Source organism: Somniosus microcephalus, chromosome 4, assembly GCF_052327205.1.
Source record: "Somniosus microcephalus isolate GS21.2 chromosome 4, FLI_Smic_1.0, whole genome shotgun sequence".
NCBI lineage: Eukaryota > Metazoa > Chordata > Chondrichthyes > Squaliformes > Somniosidae > Somniosus > Somniosus microcephalus.
Genome location: NC_140990.1, coordinates 56770994 through 56796049, shown reverse-complemented (window position 1 = coordinate 56796049; position 25056 = coordinate 56770994). Strand labels below are relative to the sequence as shown.

The 25056-nt window shown below is 48.6% G+C and overlaps 1 protein-coding gene and 1 pseudogene across 1 annotated transcript; both read left to right on the top strand.

The window, feature by feature from the left end:
* Nucleotides 1-24486, top strand: LOC147118956 (uncharacterized; annotated as a pseudogene).
* Nucleotides 7525-9910, top strand: LOC147118957 (uncharacterized). The gene has a single exon (XM_085984687.1). It carries the CDS (start codon nucleotides 7673-7675, stop codon nucleotides 9086-9088), a length of 1416 nt encoding a protein of 471 aa, XP_085840813.1. The 5' UTR covers nucleotides 7525-7672; the 3' UTR covers nucleotides 9089-9910.
* Nucleotides 24487-25056: the final 570 nt, after the last annotated feature.

Sequence of the window (25056 nt, the reverse complement as noted above, 5' to 3'; positions counted from 1 at the left end):
TGTAGACGAGGCTTCAACCGATTGTCCAGCCTGGAGAGACACAAGGACACCCGCACCATGGAGAAACCGTGGAAATGTGGGGACTGTGAGAAGGGATTCTCTTGCCCATCTGAGCTGGAAACTCATCGGCGCAGTCACACCAGGGAGAGACCGTTCACCTGCTCCGTATGTGGGAAGGGATTCAATCGTTCAAGGAACCTCACTGTACACCAGCGTATTCACACCGGGGAGAGGCCGTTCACCTGCTCCGTGTGTGGGAAGGAATTCACTTGTTCATGGAACCTCACTGTACACCAGCGTATTCACACTGGGGAGAGGCCGTTCACCTGCTCCATGTGTGGGAAGGGATTCATTTCTTCATCCCACCTCACTACACACCAGCTTGTTCACACTGATGATAGATCTTTTAAATGTTCTGACTGAGAAGACCTTTAAAACCAGAAATTCTTTGCTGGCACACCAACGTATTCACACAGGGGAAAGGCCATTCACCTGCTCCGTGTGTGCGAAGGGATTTGCTCGTTCATCCAACTTGCTGGCACACCAACGCACTCACAGTGGGGAGAGGCCATTCATCTGCTCCGTGAGTGGGAAGGGATTCACCGAGTCTGCCAACCTCAATGCACACCAACTTGTTCACACCAAGAAGAGACCTTTAGAATGTTCTGATTGTGAGAAGAGCTTCAAAAGCACAAGGGATCTGCTGACACACCAGCGAGTTCACACTGGGGAGAGGCAGTTCACCTGCTCCATGTGTGGGAAGGGATTCACTTCTTCATCCCACCTCACTACTCACCAAGTTGTTTACACTGATAAGAGACCTTTTAAATGTTCTGACTGTGAGAAGACCTTTAAAAGGAAAAATGATCTGCTGGCACACCAGCACACTCACACTGGGGAGAGACCGTTCACCTGCTCTGTGTGTGGAAAGGAATTCATTCGTTCACCCCACTTGCTGAGACACCAACGCATTCACACTGGGGAGAGGCCAATGGAGTATAATGTGGGAAAGTGCGACGTTATCCACTTTGGCAGGAAAAATAAAAAAGCAAACTATTACTTAAATGGAGCGAGATTACAAAATGCTGCAGTTCAGAGGGACCTGGGGGTCCTTGTGCATGAAACACAAAAAGTTACCATGCAGGTACAGCAAGTAATCAAAAAGGCAAATGGAATGTTGGCCTTTATTTCAAGGGGGTTGGAGTATAAAAGCAGGGAAGTCCTGCTACAATGGTACAAGGTATTGGTGAGACCACACCTGGAGTACTGCGTACAGTTTTGGTCTCCTTATTTAAGGAAGGATATACTTGCATTGGAGGCAGTTCAGAGATGATTCACCAGGTTAATTCCAGAGATGAGGGGGTTGACTTATGAAGAAAGGTTGAGCAGGTTGGGCCTGTACTCATTGAAGTTTAGAAGAATGAGAGGTGATCCTATTGAAACATATAAGAGACTGAGGGGGCTCGACAAGGTAGATGCAGAGAGGATGTTTCCCCTCGTGGGGAAATCTAGAACTCGGGGGCATAGTTTCAGAATAAAGGGTCGTCCTTTTAGAACTGAGATGAGGAGGAATTTCTTCTCTCAGAGGTAAATCTGTGGAGTTCTCTGCCCCAGAGAGCTGTGGAGGCTGGGTCATTAAATACATTTAAGGTGGAGATAGACAGATTTTTGCAAGATAAGGGAATGAAGGGTTATGGGGAGCAGGCTAGGAAGTGGCTTTGAGCCCAAGATCAGCCATGATCTTATTGAATGGCGGAGCAGGCTCGAGGGATCAAGTGGCATATTCCTACTCCTATTTCTTATGTTCTTAAGTTCACCTGCTCCGTGTGTGGGAAGAGATTCACAGAGTCTGCAACCCTCACTGCACCAACATGTTCACACTGATGAGCGATCATTTAAATGTTCTGAATGTGAGAAGAGCTTTAAAAGCATACCAGCGAGTTCACACTGGGAAGAGGCCTTTCACCTGCTCCGTGTGTGGGAAGGGATTCACTCAGTCATCCCACCTGCTGAGACACCAGCAAGTTCACCAGTGACTGCAGGGGTTGGATTCTGCTGTTATTAATCACATTCAGACTGAACCATGTTCATTCTGACAATTGGGGTTTGTTTCTGATGTTAATAACTCCCTAACTCTGGAATTTAATCTTTGGATATATGCCAAATAAATCAGCTTTGTTTCCAACACACAGTGTGTCGAGTCCTTGACATTTCCAAGATAAGAGGAGACTAATTGATGTCCTGTTACCGACTGCCCCATTTTTGGGCCTTTTCTCCTTTCTAACTCTAGATTATTTCAGTTCTCATACCTTCGGTTACTCTCATGGACAAGTCCCAGCTCCCCATACATTCCAGGGTGCCTCTCCCAGCCTTGGTATCCAGGGAAGGTCTCGGTAACACGCCCGGGATCACTAAACACAAAACCCAGTCTGTTAATCACTTTCAGCTACTGGACTTAGCGTGTGACCCACAGCATCTCTCTCACCTTCGATGTGTGAATAGAGTGTCACACCTGCAAACCTGGTTTATATTTAAATTAACTCAGGAAATGTATTTAACAGAAGATCAACAAGGAAACACACCACGGCCCAATAATCCAGCTCTACATTCACAGGAGGAAGTCTGTTATCTAACTCCTCGAGTGGACAAAATAAAGATCCCAAATGTAAGGGCCCCTCGAATACTGTAATACCTTTCAAATCGTGACCACTTCCTCCTTATTCTAGAATTCCCCATCCCTGTGGGAGTTGATATTGGTCAGTTTGCTCAGATGGTTCGAGCATGGTGCTAATAACGCCAATGTCGCGGGTTCAATCCCCATCCTACTGAGCTACGCTGTTTCGGCACGGGCTCGACGGGCCGAATGGCCTCCTTCTGTGCTGTAACCATTGATTCTATGGTCAAAATCTGCTAATTGGAAATTTCTCACTGATTTTTCTGATTCGAATTTCAAGCTGACCAGTTCCTTCACTCAGAGAATCTCCAAGGGGACTCTGATTTAAACACAGCTCTCCCCTCTTTTATATCCAGGATTAGAGTTTATGGGAATTTGAATACCTGACCACTCAAATTTAAAAGGGCCCATCATTGATATACAGACTGAACCAATCACACAGCTCTGGGTCAGTGATGCGCTATCAATAACTCAAAAGACTGAGATTAAGCGAGTAACTAACAGGCTTTTGTTAACAAGAGAATGAAGGTGTGCCTCGAGTGGTTGACCGGTCCAGAATACAGAGGGACTGTGGAGCAGTCACCTTTATACCTGGACTCGTGGGAGGAGTCAGCCGAGACATGTACAGGCATGTACACAGTGGAATACAAACAGTGGTTTACCACATTCACCCCTTGTTTAAAATTGAGTCCGGCGGGGTGAAGTGTATTAAAAGTTAGCGTATTGGAGTCTCTCCGGAGGTCTTGTCTGCCACTGTGATCGACGTGGCGACGGCAGGGGTAGTGAAGCTTCCGGCGTCGAGTCCCGCGTAGGCTGGGGCACTGGTGTGTAGTCCTCGTAGGTGTCGAGCGGGTTGCGGGGCCCAGGCCTGCCGTCTGCTGGGGCTGGATATCGGATCGTGGCGGGGGTGGTAGTGGGTAGTGGGTTACTGCGGCCCCCGAGGGTGCGAGGTCTCGTATGGAGACTGTGTCCTCCCGCCCGTCCGGGTACGCAATGTAAGCATACTGGGGGTTGGCGTGGAGGAGGTCAACCCTCTCGACCAGGGGGTCCGTTTTATGGGTCCTCACGTGTCTTCTCAGTAGGACCGGCCCTGGGGACGTCAGCCATGGTGGTAGCGATGTCCCCGATGTGGACTTCCTTGGGAAGACAAACATTTTCTCATGAGGGGTGGCAGTGCAGAGCAGTGACCGAATAGAGTGGAGCGCATCGGGGAGCACATCCTGCCAGCGGGAGGTCGGAAGGCCCCTAGACTTTAAGGCTAGCAGGGCGGCATTCCAAACTGTCGCATTCTCTCTTTCCACCTGTCCGTTCCCCCGGGGGTTGTAACTGGTGGTCCTGCTTGTGGAAATACCCCTAGCGAGCAGGTACTGGCGGAGTTCGTCGCTCATAAACGATGAGCCCCGGTCGCTATGGATATAGCTGGGGAAACCGTACAGGGTGAAGAGGTCGTTCAGACATTTAATGACCGTGGCACTGGTCATGTCCGGGCAGGGGATGGCGAACAGGAAATGGGAGTACTCATCAATAATGTTGAGGAAGTACACATTGTGGTCGGAGGAGGGGAGAGGCCCTTTAAAATCAACGCTCAGGCGCTCGAAGGAGCGAGTGGCTTTTATCAGGTGAGCCCTGTCTGGTCTATAAAAGTGCGGTTTGCACTCAGCGCAGACTTGGCAGTTCCTGGTCATGGTCCTGACCTCCTCAATGGAGTAAGGCAGGTTGCGGGCCTTGATGAAGTGGAAGAACCTGGTGACCCCCGGGTGGCAGAGGTCATTGTGGAGGGCCTGCAGTCTATCGATCTGCGCGTTGGCGCAGGTGCCACGCGATAGAGCATCCGGGGGTTCATTGAGCTTCCCGGGCCGGTACAAGATCTCGTAATTGTAGGTGGAAAGTTCGATTCTCCACCTCACGATCTTGTCGTTTTTGATTTTGCCCCCCTGCTTGTTGTTAAACATAAAAGCAACTGAACGCTGGTCAGTGAGCAGGGTAAATCGTTTTCCGGCCAGGTAGTGCCTCCAATGACGCACAGCCTCCACAATAGCCTGGGCCTCCTTCTCAACAGCGGAGTGTCTGGTCTCCGGGCCCTGGAGGGTTCGTGAAAAGAAGGCCACGGGTCTCCCCGCCTGATTAAGGGTAGCGGCCAGGGCAAAGTCGGACGCATCGCTTTCCACCTGGAAGGGGATGGATTCGTCCACTGCGTGCATGGTGGCTTTGGCAATGTCTTCCTTGATACAGTGGAAGGCTAAGCGGGCCTCTGCCGTCAAGGGAAAAGATGTGGACTTGATCAGCGGACGGGCCTTGTCCACATAGTAGGGGACCCACTGGGCGTAATAGGAGAAATACCCTAGGCACCTCTTCAGGGCCTTGAGGCAGTGGGGCAGTGGGAGTTCCATAAGGGGATGCATCCGGTCGGGGTTGGGACCGATGACTCCGTGTTCCACAACACAGCCAAGGATGGTGAGGCGGGTTGTGCGGAATATGCACTTCTCCTTGTTATACGTCAGGTTCAGGAGGTGGGCGGTGCAGAGGAATTTTTTGAGGTTTGCGTCATGGTCCTGCAAGTCATGGCCGCAGATGGTCACATTGTACAGATATGGGAAAGTGGCCTGCAACGCATTTTGATCGACCATCCGGTCCATCTCCCTTTGGAAGACGGAGACCCCGTTGGTGACGCCAAAGGGAACCCTAAGGAAGTGATAGAGGCGGCCGATTGCCTCAAAGGCAGTATACTGGCGGTCCTCAGGGCGGATAGGGAGCTGGTGGTACGCTGATTTCAGGTCAATGGTCAAGAAGACGCGGTACTGCGTGATCTGGTTGACCATATCAGCTATGCGGGGGAGTGGGTAAGCATCCAGCAGGGTGTAGCGATTTATTGTCTGGCTGTAGTCGATGACCAGGCGCTGCTTCTCGCCAGTCTTAACGACCACAACCTGGGCTCACCAGGGGCTGGTGCTGCCCTCAATAATCCCCTCCTTCAGGAGCCGCTCCACTTCGGTTTTAATGAAAACCCTGTCCCCGGCACTGTATCGCCTGCTCTTTGTGGCGATGGGCTTACAGTCGGGGGTGAGGTTAGCAAACAGTGGGGCGGGGGGGTGACTCTGAGTGTGGAGAGGTTGCACCTGGTGCGCGGCGGGCAATTTGGAAGCTGCTGGCTGCGGACTGTGAGTGGGGGGAGGGGTCCACCGTACGCCATCGTAACACTTTTAAGGTGGCACTGGAAATCTAACCCCAGTAGGACGGCAGCGCAGAGGTGGGGCAGGACCAGAAGTTTAAAATTATCGTACACAGTCCCGTCTGCTAAGAGTGTCACCACGCAGTAGCCGTCAATGTCCGCCGACTGGGACTCAGAGGCCATAGAAATCCGCTGGTGCACAGGCAGGACTGGGAGAGAGCAATGCCGCACCGTGTCGGGGTGGATGAAGCTCTCCGTGCTCCCAGAGTCAAAAAGGCAGATTGTTTCGTGACCATTTACCTTAATGTCCATTGTGGACCGGGCCAGTTGGTGCGGTCTCGCTTGGTCCAGCGTAACGGAGGCCAGCGTAGGGATCGGTGTGTTGTTGCGGGTATCAGATGAGGCGGTGTTGGGGGCCAAGATGGCGGCTGGCGTCCAAGATGGCGGCGTCCATGATCCCCATGTGGCTGGAGGCGTCCAAAATGGCTGCTTTTCCGGTGGTTCGCACATGGCTGGGGAGGCCCAAGATGGCAGCCCGCATGGCCCACACGCGGCGCTGCTGGGGTTCGGGGTGGCTTTGGCCCTGCAGACGCTGGCATAGTGTCCCTTCTTCCCGCAGCCCGAGCAGATCGCAATTTTCGCCGGGCAGCGCGCTCTGGGGTGTTTGGCCTGGCCACAGAAGTAGCATTTCTGGCCTTGGGACACTGCTGCGGTAGTTGGGCCGTTGCTGGGATGTGGCTGGGGTGGCACGGTGCTATGAGACGGTCCTACCGTGTCCCAGGCTGTCGTTCCCCGCGGCGTCCACGGTGCAGAGGAGTAGGCATCCATGCCCCGGTAGGCTGCGTCCAATGATAGTGCGAGTTCAGAGGCCTTGTTGAGGTCGAGGTCACTCTGCTCCAACAGTCGCTGTCGGGTGTAATTGGACCTGTGGCCCGCCACAAAAGCGTCCCGGATAAGTTCCTCTGTGTACATGGCGGCCTTTACATCCTTACAACCACAGGCCCGGCCAAGCACAGACAGTGCCTGAAGGTATTCCTCGGTCGATTCCCCAGGTTGTTGTTTACGACTCCCCAGGAGGTGCCTGGCGTACACCTCGTTCACTGGGCGCGTGTACTGGTCCTTGAGGAGCTTGAGAGCAGCCGTGTACGAGGTCGCGTCCTGGATGACCGAGTACGCTCGGTGGTTCACTTTGGAGATCAGGACATCCAGTTTGTCCTCATCCGATTTGACCGTTGCAGCGGAGGTGATCAGGAATTTTTCAAAGCACTTAAGCCAGTGAGCAAACTTGGTGGATGCGTCCGCCTCCCGATGGTCTAAGTCCAGGCATGCTGGTGTGAGGATCTTCTCCATTATAAAAAATCTTGTTAATAAAATTGATGCGCTATCAATTACTCAAAAGACTGAGGTTAAGCGAGTAACTAACAGGCTTTTATTAACAAGAGAATGAAGGTGTGCCTCGAGTGGTCGACCAGTCCAGAATACAGAGGGACTGTGGAGCAGTCACCTTTATACCTGGGCTCGTGGGAGGAGTCAGCCGAGGCATGTACAGACATGTACACAGTGGAATACAAACACTCATACAGGCAGGTATAACAGTGGTTTACCACAGTGATAATGTGCAACATGAGCTTGTACCGGTAGTGCTAGATTTAACCGATACGGCCTTACCTATCTGGTGCTCTAAGAAAACTCAACAATTATATTAACACCTCCTAACTCAAGTATTAAAACAAGGCACGACATGGAGTGGTGGTGGGCACCGTAAATGAAGTAAACAAATATGGAGACATAAAAGGTCCGTGATAAATGATGCAGCAACTGCCGTTAATATGGGTACCTCAGTTGTTAACACTATTGATTTGGCGACACTGGATCAGAAGGTTAGAGACCAGGGGTCTCACATTAGAGCTGTTTTACAAAAAACAAATGAGAATACGGATAAGGAATTATCTGAGGTTCAAACGCTGACCATACATTTGCAAAGGATAGTTACGGTGCTAGAAACACACGCCCAAACCATTAATAAATTAATAAAGGAAGAATACAATGCATCTCAGCAGGCGGCTGCTAATGACATATGCAGCACATGTGGTAACTGGATTGTGGAACAAACCTGGGAAAACCTGGCCCAGATACAGGCAGGGGAAGTACCCTTATGGATAACGAATCAACAATTAAGGGCGAACCTGACTGGTGGGCACAAGGGGGACGGTACCTCTAAACGGGCAGTAGCAGGCAGGAGCTTGACGGATTGCCAGCTGAGAGCAATGGTTCAGGTGCACCCTACACAAGTCGAATGTAAACCTGATGGGGGAGGGCTCCTAGGGTTGGTATTGGTAATACCGGTGATGGCACCCAAAGCCCAAGGACGAGAGGTGCACCGAATACAGAATATTGGGGTAGTGAAGGACGGAATGCACATATCCTATCACAATATGTTACCATATGCTGTAAAGATTAAAGGGAATTTGGCTGGAACAAAATTGGAGGGATGTGTTACTAGACATGCTATCACTGTATGTCCACATAGTATTGGGCACAGCCCAGAGGCACAGTGTGGGTTTAACAATACTGGTACCAATCAGGATATTAATTGTACCATGGAGGCCCTAGAGGCGGATTTAAAACCCACTCAAGTGGCATATGCCGGAAAGGGTGAATATTCTGTTACAACTAATTTAAAAATGTTTAAATATGCCGATCTAACTTGTGATATTCCAAGTCCAGAGTTCTGCTTCACTCCTGAAATCCCGGTATGGATTGGACACGAGGAATTGGTGGAGATACACCAGCTTAACCTCACCACCTTAAAAGTTTCTGACAATATCAAGAAAGACTTAAAAGACTATCAGAACACACTTGGGTATCCGATACCCCTGTTGCCTGAACACTTGAAAGTATTGCGAATGGAGATACGCCTCTCCCAGAAGGTTTATTATAACCTACAACAGAACAATAAAAACATTAAGCATGACATTGATCAAATTAAAGTCACCACTTGGTGGGATGACCTCTGGAGTTGGGGACTAAATATACAGATCCATCCTTGGATTAGATTAATTTCACATGTATTAGTAGTAGTGCAGTTTGTTGTAATGTGCTTCTTGATTTTCATGGCCTGTAATAAATGTCATAGGCAGAGGATGAAAAGGTTGGCCAAGGCAGTAAAGCAGAGACTGGGTGAGAATGTCCCCAGTATCTCTTTGATCTCAACAAAGGACATGTCTGAGTGGTACCAGGAGTAGTATATACCGGGGTAAGGTGCATATAAAAGGGGAGACAATCATAGTTTGATAGGACTATCAGATGTTCTGCCTCTCTTCCACCCGGACTGGTGGCCACCACGAAGGGAACCTGGTTAAGATGAGGTACAGCATCCTGCATATAGGTGATGGATATGGCTTAGCCAAGAGCCAAAAGGGGGGATTGTTAGGATAAAATTTGGTTTAAGGGATATAAAGGGGTCCTCAATATTCGACCGGTATAAAACTATCTGAAAGGTACCATTTAGTCTTGTTAGCTGGAAAACAAATGCAAAGCACCATGGGATACTTGGCTATATTAACCCTTTTAAACCAACATAAATAGAAATTAGCTGACATTCTGAAATGTTGCTTGTAATTACAACCTGGTAACTGTTTGGAAAGAGCCTGTTCTTGGAAGAGATAAGAATACAAAGGCACGATTAAGAAGCAGCAGCAAATAAGGCCTTGAAGAAGTAGTCAGCCAGCTGCATAATTCAATGTGGCTTTGTATCCAGCTAGCCATGTCTCTGCTGGAAAATACTTTCCCATACTGATAACAAAAGTAAGAGATAGCTCATGAATATGAAGCCTCCTACAGTCGACAAGCTTTTTACTGACGTATTCAGGGGGTACTCGAGTTCGAAGGACAGGCTTAGTAGTTGATTGATTAACCATGTAAACCAATGAAGTATCAATATTCCCATGTATACACCCCATTAGTAATAAGTGGGTGTTGTCTAATAAACTGTATAAACTAAGCTGTATTGTCACTTTTCCTCTGAGAACGGAGCCTCCAGCTGGGGTTGGCTGAGGTGGTTCTCCTGTGTGCACTCGTAATAAACTATTGATCTGGGTAACACCTGAGTCTGTTAGTTCTGTTTTACCATCCAGATTTTCCTTGCTTACCATGTCACTGAGCAGCTGCAGGACTCTGAGGGGGGAGCATGAACACCCAGAGGTCGTTGTCCATATTGGTACCAACGACATGGGAAGAAAGAGGGATGAGGTCCTGCAGCCAGACTATAGGGAGCTAGGAAAGAGATTAAAAAGCAGAACCTCAAAGGTAGTAATCTCTGGATTACTCCCGGTGCCACATGCTAGTGAGTACAGGAATAGGAGGATTGAACAGATGAATGTGTGGCTGGAGAGATGGTTCAGGAGGGAGGGCTTTAGATTCCTGAGACATTGGGACTATTTCTGGGGAAGGTGGGACCTGTACAAGCCAGACGGGTTACACCTCAACAGAGCTGGGACCAATATTCTCACAGGGAGGTTTGCTCGTGCTGTTGAGGAGGGTGTAAATTAGCTTGGCAGGGGGATGGGCACCAGCATATAGAGTAGAAAAGAGGAATAAGGTGCATAAAAGAGCGAGTGTGTTGGATAGTACTTGAGAAGAAAGTAGTACTAGAGGCAGAAGTAGTACCATATTAGATCGGAGCAGACTAGGAAAGACTGAAAAATTCAAAAATGGGTTTAAAATGCATGTACGTAAACGCACAAAGTGTGGTGAATATGGTTGGTGAGCTATAAGCACAATTAGCCATGTGGCAATATGATGTTGTGGCAATAACAGAAACGTGGCTTAAAAACAGTGAGGACAGGGCACAGAGGTAGGGTGGCAGTGCTGATTAAGGAAGATATTGTAGTGTTGGAAAGGGAGGATGTTCTTGAGGGGACAAGGACAGAATCCATTTGGTTAGAGTTGAGGAGCAAAAAGGGTATGATCGCACTATTGGGGGTATTCTGCAGGCCTCCAAATAGAGAGAGGGAGGTAGAGGATCAAATCTGCAGGGAAATCAGAGAGATATGCAAGAGCTATACAGTGGTGATATTGGGGGACTTTAATTACCCAAATATCGATTGGGATAATGCTAGGTAAAGGGAAAGGAGGGGGAGAAATTTCTGAATTGTGTTCAGGAGAATTTTCTTGACCAGTATGTTCTTGGCCCAACTAGGAAGGAGGCATTGCTGGATCTGGTGTTGGGGAATGAGGTGGGTCAGGTCGACCAAGTGTCTGTGAGAGTGATCATCGTATCATAAGATTTAGATTCGTAATGGAGAGGAGCAAGGAACAATCTAGAGTGGAACTTCTAAACTGGACTGGGGCTAACTTCAATGGGATGCGAAAGGATCTAGCCGGGGTAAAATGGAACCAAAGACTGACAGAAAAAACTGTAATGGAACAATGGATGTCGCCTGTCAAGCTGTCAAACACTGACATTCTGTGTAGTTTGATGAGGCCTTGTGTTCAGGGCTCATCAAACCTTTCAACTTTGCAGAAATCACCTGGCTGTTGGTTCGGAGGATCCAACAGCCAGTCTGTGATATCTACAATGGAGATGTTGGGACTCTGGCTCCACAGTGGCTGAAGGCTGTAGGCAGAAACAAAGGTAAGTGAACATTTTCTAACACTTTACACTCACTTACATACTTACCACTCCAAATCTGCACCCATCACTCACCTCTACATCGCATTTTCAGACCCATCTGACCCCCGCAGACCTCCTACTCGTCTCCTACACCCTGATGGAGTCCTCCGAGGTCAGGAAGCCTGCACTTCAGAAGGAAAAATGGGGATAATCCTATTTTCTGCCTGTTAACAGGCACTGAATAGGCTTTAATTCCTTTCCTGCCTCGAGGAGACGGGACCCAGGGCAGGACAGCTTCCCGCCTCCTGGCAAGAGGGCACGGAGGCGGGTTGAGGGGCGGGTTTGCCACCCACCCCCAAATTCTGCAACTTTACCGGCAGTTCCGCCTCCATACCCACCTCCTCGGGGATGACATAATCTAACTCTCAATGTTTTCAAGGGGAGACTGGATAGGCACTTGAGGGAAATAAACTTGCAGGGCTACAGGGATAGAGCGGGGGAATGGGACTGACTGGATTGCTCTACAGAGAGCCGGCACGGACTCGATGGGCCGAATGGCCTCCTTCTGTGCTGTATGAATCTATGACTTTAATCTCCTCTTATCATGGAGATATCAAATATTTGACGCACTGTATGTTTGAAACAAAGCTAATTTATTCAATTTTAATACAGAATATTAATCTCCATCCGAGTTATAGGGGTTATTAAGATCAGCAGAAACAAACTCCAACTGCCAGAATGAACATGATTCAGTGCTCAATGCAATCCCAGTAAATCCTGTTCTATTCACATATGTAGCCTTTCAATGGCAGGGTTTTTACCCAGCATTCCCCGCGGGGGAGAATGTGCCGCACCCATACTACTGGAGCTCAGTGCGCAGGCGCGGGACCCGCCTGGCTTTGGAGCATGCGCGGTGCGTGAAATGTTTGAATAGTGAGGAAAGAGACCAGCTCCGGATTATTGCAAAGAAGCAGGCGGACGGAGCGGAGTAATGGACCGGCGGATGGGCGGGCAGGCTCCATAAACAACTGGTGCAGGCCGCAAACCCCGAATCAAAACCTGAAGGTCCCGCGTTTGCAGCTTCGGGGCTTCTCCCGGTCACAGGCCCAGGATAACGGCCGCCATCTTGATTTAGTGAGTAGCAAGGCGCATGTGCAACCATTTTGGTCAGGAACAAAGAGTGGGCGGGGCTTCAGTGTATTTTCCCAAACATAGGCACATAGAACGATAGCAAAATACTGCAGATGCTGGAAATCCGAAATAACAACAGAAAATGCTGGAAAAACTCAGCAGGTCAGGCAACATCCGTGGAGAGAAATTACAGTCAACGTTTCGGGTCGAAACCCTTTTTCAAAACTGGATAGGAAATAAAATAGATCGAAGGCAGGGCTGCGATAGAACAAAAGAAGTAAAGAGACATTAAGAGGTATTCAAAACCAGACGAGATGGTAATAGGACAATGGAGACAAAAGATGGCTCAGATTAGGTGTGAAGTGTACTGGCAGGATGAGAGACAGCTGCCATGTGGGAGAGAGAAAAAAAGGAAGGGGGAAGGGAAGACCCAAAACAAAGGGGTGGAAAAAAAAAGTAAAAATGTAATAGAGGCCGAGGCTATGATCTGAAATTGCTGAACTCGATATTGAGTCCGGAAGGCTGCAAAGTGCCTAATCGGAAGATGAGGTGCTGTTCCTCGAGTTTACGTTGAGCTTCCGTGGAACAATGCAAGAGGCCAAGGACGGTGAGGTCCGAGTGGGAATGGAGCGGTGAATTAAAATGACAGGCGACCGGAAGCTCGGGGTCACCCTTACGGACTGAACGGAGGTGTTCCGCAAAGCGGTCACCCAATCTGCATTTGGTCTCCCCAATGTAGAGGAGACCACATCGTGAGCAGCGAATACAGTATACTAGATTGCAAGAAGTACAAGTAAATCGCTGTTTCACCTGTAAGGGGTGTTTGGGGCCCTGGCAGTGGGGAGTTATAGGGGCAGGTGTTACATCTCCTGCGCTTGCACGGGAAGGTGCCAGGCGAAGGGGAAGGGCTGTTGGGGGTGATAGAGGAGTGGACTAGGGTGTCTCGGAGGGAGCGGTCCCTACGGAATGCTGAAAGGGGAGGGGAGGGGAAGATGCTTTTGGTGGTGGGATCACTTTGGAGGTAGCGGAAATAGTGGAGGATGATCCGTTGAATGTGGAGGCTGGTGGGGTGAACGGTGAAGACAAGGGGAACCCTATTGTGCTTTGTGCATTGAGTGCTGCTGGGGTTTTGGTAAGTGGGAGAAAAATCATTTAAGAGTATTTTGTGAATTTTAGTGTGTTTAAAAAGTCAATTAATTGAAGTAAGTTAAATGTTTTAAGGATATATTAAACTATTGGGCAGTTTAAACCGGAAGTAGAATCCGGGTATAAAAGGGGCGGGGCTAGTGCTGCGCACGGAGTGCCTTGTGCATTGAGTGCTGCTGGAGTTTTGGTAAGTGGGAGAGTTCAGGCAAGTGGGAGGTGAGGGTGTGTTTTTTGCTCTGTTTTTCCCCCCACTCCCAGGCTTAGACAGCACTGCGGAAGCGGAGCAGCGAGACGAGTCAACCAAACGGGCCCCACAGACAGTATTCAAGGAGGAGGTTGGTGATCAGCTGGTTGGTTGGTTTTCTTCCTTCTCTTCTCTTTTATACCTTTAAGTTGGTAAGTCCTATTGAATAGTGGTGTGATATTATCATCTATATCCGGGCAGGGTCTTCATAACTAATAATAAGAAATTTAATTAATTATATAGAATGGAGCAGGTGATGTGTTGCTGTTGCGAGATGTGGGAGCCGGTGAACCCCATTGAGGCTCACGGTGATTACATCTGCGACAAGTGTTTGCTGCTAGAGGAACTCAAGTTCCATGTTATGGAGCTTGAGACCGAGCTTCAGACACTGCGACACATCAGTGAGGGGGAGAAGTTCCTGGACTCTTATGTTTCAGGAGATGGTCACACCTATGAAGTTAATTACTGCAGATGTAGTCCGTGGGCAGGGACAGGACGGTGTGACTACGAGTGAGGAAGGTACAGGGATCCAGGATGTAGTGTTGAAGGAGACACAGCCCTTGCTCTTGTCCAGCAGGATCGAGGTTCTTACTCCCTGTGAGGGCGGGAGCGGGGACTGCAGGGAGGATGAGCAACCTGGCCACAGCACCATGGTACAGGGGGCCATTCAAGTGGAGGGAGTAAAAAGAAATGTTGTAGTGGTAGGGGATAGTATCATAAGGGGGATAGATAGGGTTCTCTTCAGTCAAGAGCGGGAGTCCCGAAGGCTGTGTTGCCTGCCCGGTGCCAGGGTTAAGGACATCTCTTCTGGGCTGGAAAGAAACTTGGAGTGGGAGGGGGAGGATTCAGTTGTCGTGGTCCATGTTGGTACAAACGACGTAGATAGGACAAGGAGGACGGTTCTGTTAAAGGAGTATGAGCAGCTAGGGGTCAAATTAAAAAACAGAACCTCAAGGGTAATAATCTCTGGGTTATTACCTGAGCCACGAGCGAATTTGGCTAGGATAAATAAAATTAAAGAGTTAAATGCGTGGCTCCAAGACTGGTGTGGGAGAAATGGGTTTTGCTTCTTGGGACACTGGCACCAGTACTGGGACAGGAGGGAGCTGTTCCGTTGGGACGGACTCCACTTGGCCAGTGCTGGGACTAGAGCCCTGGCGAATCATATAACTAGGGCTGTAGAGAGGGCTTTAAACGAATTAGTGGGGGGGGGTTTCCAGAGAGCAAATAATAGAAATGACAACAGAGAAGGTCATAGACTTAGGTAGCAGTGGTGGAATTAAAAAACAAAACGTGTCAGGAAGGGACAGAAGGTATGGAGTAAAAGGTAAAGTAGTAAAAGGGGAAAAAACAGGAACTAAGTGTCACAAAACATATTTGAAAGTTCTTTATCTGAATGCATGTAGCATTCGTAACAAAATGAATGAGTTAACGGCACAAATAACGACTTATGGGTATGATCTTGTGGCCATTACAGAAACATGGCTGCAGGGTGACCATGACTGGGAATTAAACATACCAGGTTATTTAACAATCAGGAAGGACAGGCAGGAAGGGAGAGGAGGTGGGGTGGCTATGTTAATAAAGGAAGGAATCACTATAATACAGAGAAATGATATTGGGTCAAAGGAGCAGGATAGTGAAACAGTTTGGGTGGAGATAAGGAATAATAAGGGGAAAAAAACACTAGTGGGTGTAGTCTATAGGCCTCTGAACAGTTGCAACTCTGTTGGGCGGAGTATTAATCAGGAAATAGTTGAGGCTTGTAATAAGGGAACAGCTATAATTATGGGGGATTTCAATTATCATAGTAACTGGACAAATCAAATTGGGCAGAGCAGCCTTGAGGATGAGTTCATTGAGTGTATTCGGGATGGGTTTCTTGAGCAGTATGTAACTGAACCGACCAGGGGGCAAGCAACCTTAGATTTGGCCCTGTGTAATGAGACAGGATTAATTAAAAATGTCCTAGTAAAGGATCCCCTTGGAATGAGTGACCATAACATGGTTGAATTCCATATTCAATTAGAGGGTGAGAAGGTTGGATCTCAGACAAGCGTGCTGAGCTTGAATAAAGGAGACTATGAAGGTATGAGAGCGGAATTGATTAGAGTGGACTGGGAAAATAGATTAAAGGGTAAGACGGTACATGATCAGTGGTGTACATTTAAGGAGTTATTTTACAACTTCCGAAAAAAATATATTCCACTGAGGAAAAAAGGGTGTAAAAGAAAAGATAGCCATCCGTGGCTAAGTAAAGTAATTAAGGATAGTATCCGACTAAAAACAAGGGCAGATAAGGTAGCCAAATCTAGTGGGAGGATGGAAGATTGGGAAGTCTTTAAAAGACAGCGAAAAATAACAAAAAGATTGATTAAGAAAGGGAAGATAGATTATGAAAGTAAATTAGCAAAAAATATAAAAACAGATAGCAAAAGTTTCTATAGTTATATAAAAAGAAAAAGGGCGGCTAAAGTAAATGTTGGTCCCTTAGAGGATGAGACCGGGAAATTAATGGTGGGAAACATGGAGATGGCAAAAACGCTGAACAATTATTTTGTATCAGTCTTTACAGTCGAGGACACTAAGAATATCCCAACACTGGACAAACAGGGGGCTCTAGGGGGGGAGGAACTAAATACAATTAAAATCACTAAGGAAGTGGTACTTGGTAAAATAATGGGACTCAAGGCGGATAAATCCCCTGGACCTGATGGCTTGCATCCTAGGGTCTTGAGGGAAGTGGCGGTAGGGATTGTGGATGCATTGGTAATAATTTTCCAAAACTCCCTGGACTCAGCAAAGGTCCCGGCAGATTGGAAAACTGCTAATGTAACACCCTTATTTAAAAAGGGTAGTAGGCAGAAGGCTGGAAACTATAGACCTGTTAGCCTAACATCTGTGGTTGGTAAAATGTTAGTCCATTATTAAGGAGACAGTAATGTGATATTTGGATAAACATAATTTAATAGGACAAACTCAGCATGGTTTCATGAAGGGGAAGTCATGTTTGACAAATTTGCTGGAGTTTTTTGAGGAAGTAACATACAGGGTGGATAAAGGGGAACCAGTGGACGTAGTGTATTTAGACTTCCAAAAGGCATTTGACAAGGTGCCACACAAAAGATTATTGCTCAAGATAAAAAATCACGGGATTGGGGGTAATATTCTGGCGTGGGTGGAGGATTGGCTCTCTAACAGAAAGCAGAGAGTTGGGATAAATGGTTCGTTCTCAGATTGGCAACCAGTAACTAGTGGTGTTCCGCAGGGGTCAGTGCTGGGTCCCCAACTCTTTACAATCTATATTAACGATTTGGAGGAGGGGACCGAGTGTAACATATCAAAGTTTGCAGATGATACAAAGATGCGACGGAAAGTAGTGAGTGAGGAGGACATAAAAAACCTGCAAAGGGACATAGACAGGCTAAGTAAGTGGGCAGAGATTTGGCAGATGGAATACAATACGTGTGTGAGGTTATGCACTTTGGCAGGAAAAATCATAGAGCAAGTTATTATCTTAATGGCAAGAAACTGGAAAGTACTGTAGTACAAAGGGATCTGGGGGTCCTGGTGCACGAAACTCAAAAAGTTAGTATGCAGGTGCAGCAAGTGATCAAGAAGGCCAATGGAATGTTGGCTTTTATTGCTAGGGGGATGGAATATAAAAACAGGGAGGTATTGCTGCAGTTGTACAAGGTATTGGTGAGACTGCACCTGGAATACTGCATACAGTTTTGGTGTCCATACTTAAGAAAAGACATACTTGCTCTCAAGTGAGTACAAAGAAGGTTCACCCGGTTAATCCCAGGGATGAGGGGGTGGTCATATGAGGAGCGGTTGAGTAGATTGGGACTCTACTCATTGGAGTTCAGAAGAATGAGAGGCGATCTTATTGAAACATATAAGATTGTGATGGGGCTTGATCGGGTGGATGCGGTGAGGATGTTCCCAATGAAGGGTGAAACTAGAACTAGGGGGCATAATCTTAAAATAAGGGGCTGCTCTTTCAAAACTGAGATGAGGAGAAACTTCTTCACTCAGAGGGTGGTAGGTTTGTGGAATTTGCTGCCCCAGAAAGCTGTGGAAGCTACATCATTAAATAAATTTAAAACAGAAATAGATAGTTTCCTAGAGGTAAAGGGAATTAAGGGTTACGGGGAGCGGGCAGGAAATTGGACGTGGGTCTAGGTTCGGAATGTTCATGGCCCTGTGGGTAGTGGAGTGGGCCCACGGGCCGTGTAGCCTGGTTCTGCTCCTACTGTGTTCTAATTCTGTGTTAGATTTCAGGAGATGGTTTTATTCCTGTTCCTGGCTGGGGTGGAGATCGCCTTTACAGAAGGTAAGTACTGTAGAAAATAAAGGGACAGAGTGATCTCCTGGAAGAATTTCGATCGCCTAGATGGGTCGGAGAGGAATTTCCCAGATTTTTTTCTCCCAAATTGGCCATTGGGTCTTTTATCTGGTTTTTCGCCTCTCCCGGGAGATCACATGGGTTCGGGTGGATGCAGAGTGATAGAAGATTTGAGGTTAGGATCAGATCAGCCATGATCTTATTGAATGGTGGAGCAGGCTCGAGGGGCCGATTGGCCTACTCCTGCTCCTATTTCTTATGTTCTTATGGTTCCGGGAGGGAGGAGCAGGGGTGAGGGCAGAAGTGTGGGAGATAGAATGGACACGCTCGAGGGCTGTGTCAACCACGGTAGAGGGGAATCTTCGGTTGCGGAAAAAGGAAGACATGTCGGAAGCACTGGTGTGGAAGGTGGCATCGTCGGAGCAGATACGGCGGAGATGGAGAAACTGGGAGAATGGAATGGAGTCCTTACAGGAGGCGGGGTGGGAGGAAGTGTAGTCCAGGTAGCTGTGGGAGTCAGTGGGCTTGTAGTGAATATTGGTCGATAACCTATTCCCAGAGATGGAGACGGAGAAGTCGAGGAAGGGAAGGGAGGAGTCAGAGATGGACTATGTGAAGGTGAGGGAAGGGTGGAAATTGGAGGCAAAATGAATGAAATTGTCTAGTTCGGGGCGAGAGCAGGAAACGGCACCAATACAGTCATCAATGTATCAGAAAAAGAGGTGAGGGAGGGGACCTGAGTAGGACTGGAACAAAGAGTGTTCCACATATCCCACGAAAAGGCAGGCATAGCTAGGACCCATGCGGGTACCCATGGCAACACCTTTGATTTGGAGGAAATGAGTGGAGTTAAAGGAGAAGTTGTTCAATGTGAGAACAAGTTCAGCCAGGCGGAGGAGGGTGGTGGTGGATGGGGACTGGTCGAGCCTCTGTTCAAGGAAGAAGCGGAGCGCCCTCAGGCCATCCTGGTGGGGGATGGAGGTGTAGAGGGATTGTACGTCCATGGTGAAAAGAAAGCGGTTGGGGCCAGGAAACTGGAAACTGTTAAAGTGGCGGAGGGCGTCCGAAGAGTCGCGGATGTAGGTGGGAAGAGACTGGACAGGGGGAGAAAAGAGAGAGTCGAGATAGGAAGAGATAAGTTCCGTGGGGCAAGAACAGGCTGAAACGATGGGTCTACCAGGGCAGTCCTGTTTGTGGATCTTGGGAAGGAGGTAGAAGCGGGCTGTGCGGGGTTGGGGAACTATGAGGTTGGTGGCCGCGGGGGGAAGATCTCCAGAGGAGATGAGGTCAGTGACAGTCTTGGAAACGGTGGTTTGATGTTCGGTAGTGGGGTCATGGTCCAGGTGGAGGTAGGAGGAGGTGTTGGAGAGTTGGCGTTCAGCTTCCGCTAGGTAGAGGTCAGTTCGCCAAACAACAAGAGCACCACCCTTGTCAGTGGGTTTAATGACAATATCAGGGTTGGATCTAAGAAAATGGAGTGCTGCAAGTTCGGAGGGAGGTAGGTTGGAGTGAGTGAGGGGAGCAGAGAAATGGAGACGGCCGATATCACGGCGGCAGTTAGCGATGAAAAGATCTAGAGAGGGTAAGAGGCCAGGGGGAGGGGTCTAGGTAGAACGGGAATTCTGCAAGCGGGAGAAAGGGTCATTCGTGTGGGGGGAAGAATCCTGGCCAAAGAAGTGGGCACGGAGCCGAAGGCGGCGGAAAAAGAGTTCAGCATCATGCCGAGCTCGAAATTCATTGAGGTGGGGGCGTAAGGGGATGAAGCTCAGGCCTTTGCTGAGGACTGATCGTTCGGGGTCAGAGAGTGGAAGGTCAGAGGGGATAGTGAAAACACAGCAGGGGGTGAGATTGGGAGAAGCGGGGTCAGAGGAAAGTGAAGAGGAAGAAGGTTCCGGAGGGGCGTTGGTGTCCAAGAGTTGATGAAGCTTGCGATCTTTGACCCAAACACTCCTTCCAGGTGAAACAGCGATTTACTTGTACTTCTTGCAATCTAGTATACTGTATTCGCTGCTCACGATGTGGTCTCCTCGACATTGGGGAGACCAAACACAGATTGGGTGACCGCTTTGAGGAACACCTCCATTCAGTCCATAAGGGTGACCCCGAGCTTCTGGTCGCCTGTCATTTTAATTCACCGCTCCGTTCCCACTCGGACCTCACCGTCCTTGGCCTCTTGTATTGTTCCACGGAAGCTCAACGTAAATTCGAGGAACAGCACCTCATCTTCCGATTAGGCACTTTGCAGCCTTCCGGACTCAATATTGAGTTCAATAATTTCAGATCATAACCTCGGCCCCTATTACTTTTTTACTTTTTTTTTTCCACCCCTTTTGTTTTGGGTTTTCCCTTCCCCCCCCCCCCTTCCTTTTTTTTCTCTCTCTCTCCCACCTGGCAGCTGTCCCTCATCCTGCCAGTACACTTCACACCTAATCTCAGCCGTCTTTTGTCTCCACTGTCCTATTACCATCTCGTCTGGTTTTGAATACCTCTTAATGTCTCTTTACTTCTTTTGTTCTATCGCAGCCCTGCCTTCGATCTATTTTATTTCCTTTCCAGTTTTGAAAAAGGGTTTCGACCCGAAACGTTGACTGTAATTTCTCTCCACGGATGTTGACTGGCCTGCTGAGTTTTTCCAGCATTTTCTGTTGTTATATAGAAACATAGAAGATAGGAGCAGGAGTGGCCATTCGGCCTCTCGAGCCTGCTCCGTCATTTAATGAGATCGTGGCTGATCATCCAAACTCAGTACCCTGTCCCTGCCTTCTCCCCATATCCCTTGATCCCTTTAGCCTTAAGAAATATACTAACTCCTTCTTGAATATATTTAATGAATTGGCCTGTACTGCCTTCTGTGGTAGAGAATTCCACAGGTTCACCACTCTCTGGGTGAAGAAATTCCTCCTCATCTCTGTCCTAAATGGCGTTCCCCTTATCTTTAGACTGTGACCCCTGGTCCTGGACTCCCCGACCATCGGGAACATCCTTCCTGCATCTAGTCTGTCTAGTCCTGTTAGAATTTTATAAGTTTCGATGAGATCCCCTCTCATTCTTCTAAACTCCAGCGAGTACAAGTCCAATCGACCCAATTTCTCCTCATACGTCATTCCTGCCACCCCAGGTATCAGCCTGGTGAATCTTCGCTGCACTCCTTCCATGGCAAGAACATCCTTCCTCAGATAAGGCGACCAAAACTGCACACCGGGTCCTAGTGCCCGGAAGAATAATACATTGACTCAGTTATTTGATTCAGACTCTACACACTTCAGATTTCACACCATCTCTCCTGAACGCGCTGGTAAAAGCAGAGCACACGGTTAACATCACACACAATTCTAACAAAGAACCCCAGAGCTGGGCTCCCCTTCTACAGTCCCAGGGTTAGAATCCCCATGTACAGTCCCAGGGTTAGAATCCCCATGTACAGTCCCAGGGTTAGAATCCCCATGTACAGTCCCAGGGTTAGAATCCCCATGTACAGTCCCAGGGTTAGAATCCCCATGTACAGTCCCAGGGTTAGAATCCCCTTCTACAGTCCCAGGGTTAGAATCCCCATGTACATTCCCAGGGTTAGAATCCCCATGTACATTCCCAGGGTTAGAATCCCCATGTACATTCCCAGGGTTAGAATCCCCATGTACATTCCCAGGGTTAGAATCCCCATGTACAGTCCCAGGGTTAGAATCCCCATGTACAGTCCCCGGGTTAGAATCCCCATGTACAGTCCCAGGGTTAGAATCCCCATGTACAGTCCCAGGGTTAGAATCCCCGTGTACAGTCCCAGGGTTAGAATCCCCATGTACAATCCCAGGGTTAGAATCCCCATGTACAGTCCCAGGGTTAGAATCCCCATGTACAGTCCCAGGGTTAGAATCCCCTTCTACAGTCCCAGGGTTAGAATCCCCATGTACAGTCCCAGGATTAGAATCCCCATGTACAGTCCCAGGGTTAGAATCCCCATGTACAGTCCCAGGGTTAGAATCCCCTTCTACAGTCCCAGGGTTAGAATCCCCATGTACAGTCCCAGGGTTAGAATCCCCATGTACAGTCCCAGGGTTAGAATCCCCTTCTACAGTCCCAAGGTTAGAATCCCCATGTACAGTCCCACGGTTAGAATCCCCATGTACAGTCCCAGGGTTAGAATCCCCTTCTACAGTCCCAGGGTTAGAATCCCAGGGTTAGAATCCCCATGTACATTCCCAGGGTTAGAATCCCCATGTACATTCCCAGGGTTAGAATCCCCATGTACATTCCCAGGGTTAGAATCCCCATGTACATTCCCAGGGTTAGAATCCCCATGTACAGTCCCAGGGTTAGAATCCCCATGTACAGTCCCAGGGTTAGAATCCCCATGTACAGTCCCAGGGTTAGAATCCCCATGTACAGTCCCAGGGTTAGAATCCCCATGTACAGTCCCAGGGTTAGAATCCCCATGTACAGTCCCAGGGTTAGAATCCCCGTGTACAGTCCCAGGGTTAGAATCCCCATGTACAATCCCAGGGTTAGAATCCCCATGTACAGTCACAGGGTTAGAATCCCCATGTACAGTCCCAGGGTTAGAATCCCCATGTACAGTCCCAGGGTTAGAATCCCCATGTGCAGTCCCAGGGTTAGAATCCCCATGTACAGTCCCAGGGTTAGAATCCCCATGTACAGTCCCAGGGTTAGAATCCCCATGTACAGTTCCAGGGTTAGAATCCCCATGTACAGTCCCAGGGTTAGAATCCCCATGTACAGTCCCAGGGTTAGAATCCCCATGTACAGTCCCAGGGTTAGAATCCCCATGTACGGTCCCAGGGTTAGAATCCCCATGTACGGTCCCAGGGTTAGAATCCCCATGTATAGTCCCAGGGTTAGAATCCCCATGTACAGTATAAATAGACCAGGCTAGTGGTCATGGTCACTTTTTTCTGGTGCCGGCCCCACAAATTCCCAGATTCATTCCGCTCAATTTCACAACCTGCCTTTGTGTTTTTGTGGGTTCTCTCTCACCCTCCCTTTTACCTGTTTTAAATTAATTTTACAGGGTGTTCGAAGGGGAGGATTTGCAGATGGAAAACTCAAAGCAAACATCACTTCAAGATATGACAGAGTCACTCGATTCATCAGGACCTTTTAGCATGGAAGCAGAAAGCACCGTTCACAGCGGGGAGAAACTGTACACGTGTTCTGTGTGTGTACGAGGCTTTAACCGATCCTCTGACCTGTCGAGACACGAGTGCAGTCACACCTGGGAGAAACCGTGTAAATGTGGGGACTGTGGGAAGCGATTCAACTACCCGTTTCAGCTGGAAACTCATCGACGAGTTCACACTGGGGAGCGGCCGTTCACCTGCACTGAGTGTGGGAAGGGATTCACTCGGTCATCCAGCCTGCTGACCCACCAGCGAGTTCACATCGGGGAGAGGCCATTCACTTGCACTGAGTGTGGGAAGGGATTCACTCAGTCATCCAGCCTGCTGGAACACCAGCGAGTTCACACTGACGAGAGACCTTTTAAATGCCTGGACTGCGGAAAGTGCTATAAAAGTTCCGGGGAACTGACGTCCCATCAACGTGTTCACACTGACGAGAGACCGTTCAGGTGCTCTCACTGCGGGACTGGGTTCAGGCGATCATCTCACCTCACTGTACACCAGCGAGTTCACACCGGGGAGAGGCCGTTCACCTGCTGTGAGTGTGGGATGGGATTCACTCAGTCATCCCACCTGCTGAGACACCAACTTGTTCATACTGATGAGAGACCTTTTAAATGTTCTGACTGTGAGAAGAGATTTAAAAGAAAAATGGATCTGCTGGAACACCAGCGAGTGCACACCGGGGAGAGGCCGTTCACCTGCTCAGAGTGTGGGAAGGGATTCACTAATTCATCCAGCCTGCTGACACACCAGCGAGATCACACTGGGGCGAGGCCGTTCACCTGCTCCTTGTGTGAGAAGGGATTCACTCGGTCATCCCACCTGCTGAAACACCAGCGAGTTCACAAGTGACAGCAGTGGTTGGATTCTGCTGTTGTTGCTGCTGTTAATGACATCCAGGACTGAACCATGTTCATTCTGACTGTAGGGGTTTGTTTCTGCTGATGTTAATAACCCCTAATACTGGGCTGGAATTTAATATTCTGGATATTATATGTCAAATAAATCAGCTTAGTTTTAAACACATTGTTGTAGATTTTTGTCTTTCCCACCTGAGTGTTTAGCATCACTCAGAAAGGACAATCTGGGGGAGGATCATACGGCAGGAACAGAACTTCAGCCTGGACACAGTCCTTCAGGGCCACACTGAGAGGGGCAAACGGCACTTTGGTCTTTCTCGTCTCTCTTCACTGACAGCAAAGGCTCCATGTGGGTTAATCTCGAGGCGTGTGAGAAACGTGTCCCATCCGCTCTCTTCCATGGTTCAGAGCTCCTCGGCACGGAACAGAAGGCTCCTTTACAACTGTGTTTAGAGTCGGGAAGAACAACGGTGAATGCTGGAAACATGCTGTCAAATCAGAGTTTGGTGTCAAACTGCAATCTGTTCCTGACTGAAAGTGAAATGGCAGGTTTAAGTTTCCAGTCTAAAAATGACTGATAATTATTCCATGAAGGTTTAACGTGTTCATAGAATGGTTACAGCACAGAAGGAGGCCTTTCGGCTGGTTGAGCCCATGCCGGCTCTCTGCAAGAGCACTTCAGCTAGTCCCACTCCCCCACCCTTCCCTCGTAGCCCTGCAAATTTTTGACCT